The 1,068-nt window shown below is 51.8% G+C and overlaps 1 protein-coding gene across 1 annotated transcript; it reads left to right on the top strand.

Moving 5' to 3' along the window:
- Positions 1 to 72: 72 nt before the first annotated feature.
- On the top strand, positions 73 to 1,030 carry PPTG_20500 (hypothetical protein; the record flags this gene model as incomplete). Its single annotated transcript, XM_008919312.1, has 1 exon — positions 73 to 1,030. A coding segment is annotated over exon 1 (801 nt), but the record flags the coding sequence as incomplete, so codon positions are not given.
- Between the last annotated feature and the right edge of the window lie 38 nt (positions 1,031 to 1,068).

The raw sequence follows: 1,068 nt of genomic DNA, 5'->3' as shown, positions 1-1,068 counted from the left end.
CCGGCGGTGTGATCGGCTCAGCTGTGCATGCCACCCGTTCGAAGATTGGCCACACCGATGTCGGCTCGACTGAGACGACTGGAGTGACGGAGACGGTGACGAACGAGGACGTGGGATCGGTGGCGTGTGATCATATTTCATCTGAACAATCGGTCAAGGAGAAATTGACGAACCAGTCCACGCTTGTTGTTCTGAGTCTTGCTGGCCAGAGTAAAGAAGATTCGAAAATGCGCAAGATAAAGGTGGCTTCGTTTCGATGGCCGTGGTTGGCGCAATTCGTGAGATTTTGTGAGAAGATGGGAGTGGACATCGAGAGTGTTCCCTCTACCGAGGTGCGTGAGCTTTCACGTGAGTTCTGTTCGAAGAGTTTCGCAAGCTTCAGCGAAAACCTATATGAAAGTGGCTCGTGGGATGAAAAGCAAGCAGCTTGGAATGTGTCCCAAACGTTGTCGGTTGAGTTCCCCGAGCTTGCTCTTCATGACTTTGGTCTTGAGTTCGGACAGTACAAGCGCGTCTTGATGATCGATGAAGTGGCCAGCGAGGACAAGAAGGTTTCAGACGTCACAAATACGCAAGTTCTCACCTCCTTGCTGAAGAAATCGCCTAAGCTATCAGGTGGCTTTGAGAACGTGCTGATTACGGAGGGCGGTGACACGGTGTTCTATGGCTCGGCGAAGTCTCTCATTGCATTCTTCCAGGAGTTTGGATATGCCCGACCACAAAACATCGATGTCAGTGAGTTCTTGCTTGGCCTTAGCGGCAGTAGCAACCCTCAGTACCACGTCACTGTTGTTGATCGAGCAAACGAAGAGAAGGAGAACCAGCACATCCAAAATCTTTCTTCCTTCGTGAGCTTCCCCGACGACACAGTTGTCTTGACTAGAACGAACCTTTCCGAGCAAGTCAAGAAGTCCCTTCCTGATTACAACCAAAACGAAGACCACCAAGACAAAACAGCGAGAATTCCTGTAACCGGTGAGCACAGCTCTGCCGCTCTGGCGGCTGCCGGCACGGTTGCGTTGAGCAGTCTGTACGCGCACCACGCACACGAGAGCAGCAAGAAGATGG

The sequence above is a fragment of the Phytophthora parasitica genome, assembly GCF_000247585.1.
Source record: "Phytophthora parasitica INRA-310 unplaced genomic scaffold supercont2.701, whole genome shotgun sequence".
NCBI lineage: Eukaryota > Oomycota > Peronosporomycetes > Peronosporales > Peronosporaceae > Phytophthora > Phytophthora nicotianae.
The sequence above is the reverse complement of the archived record's forward strand: the minus strand, read 5'-3'. Positions and strand labels throughout refer to the sequence as shown.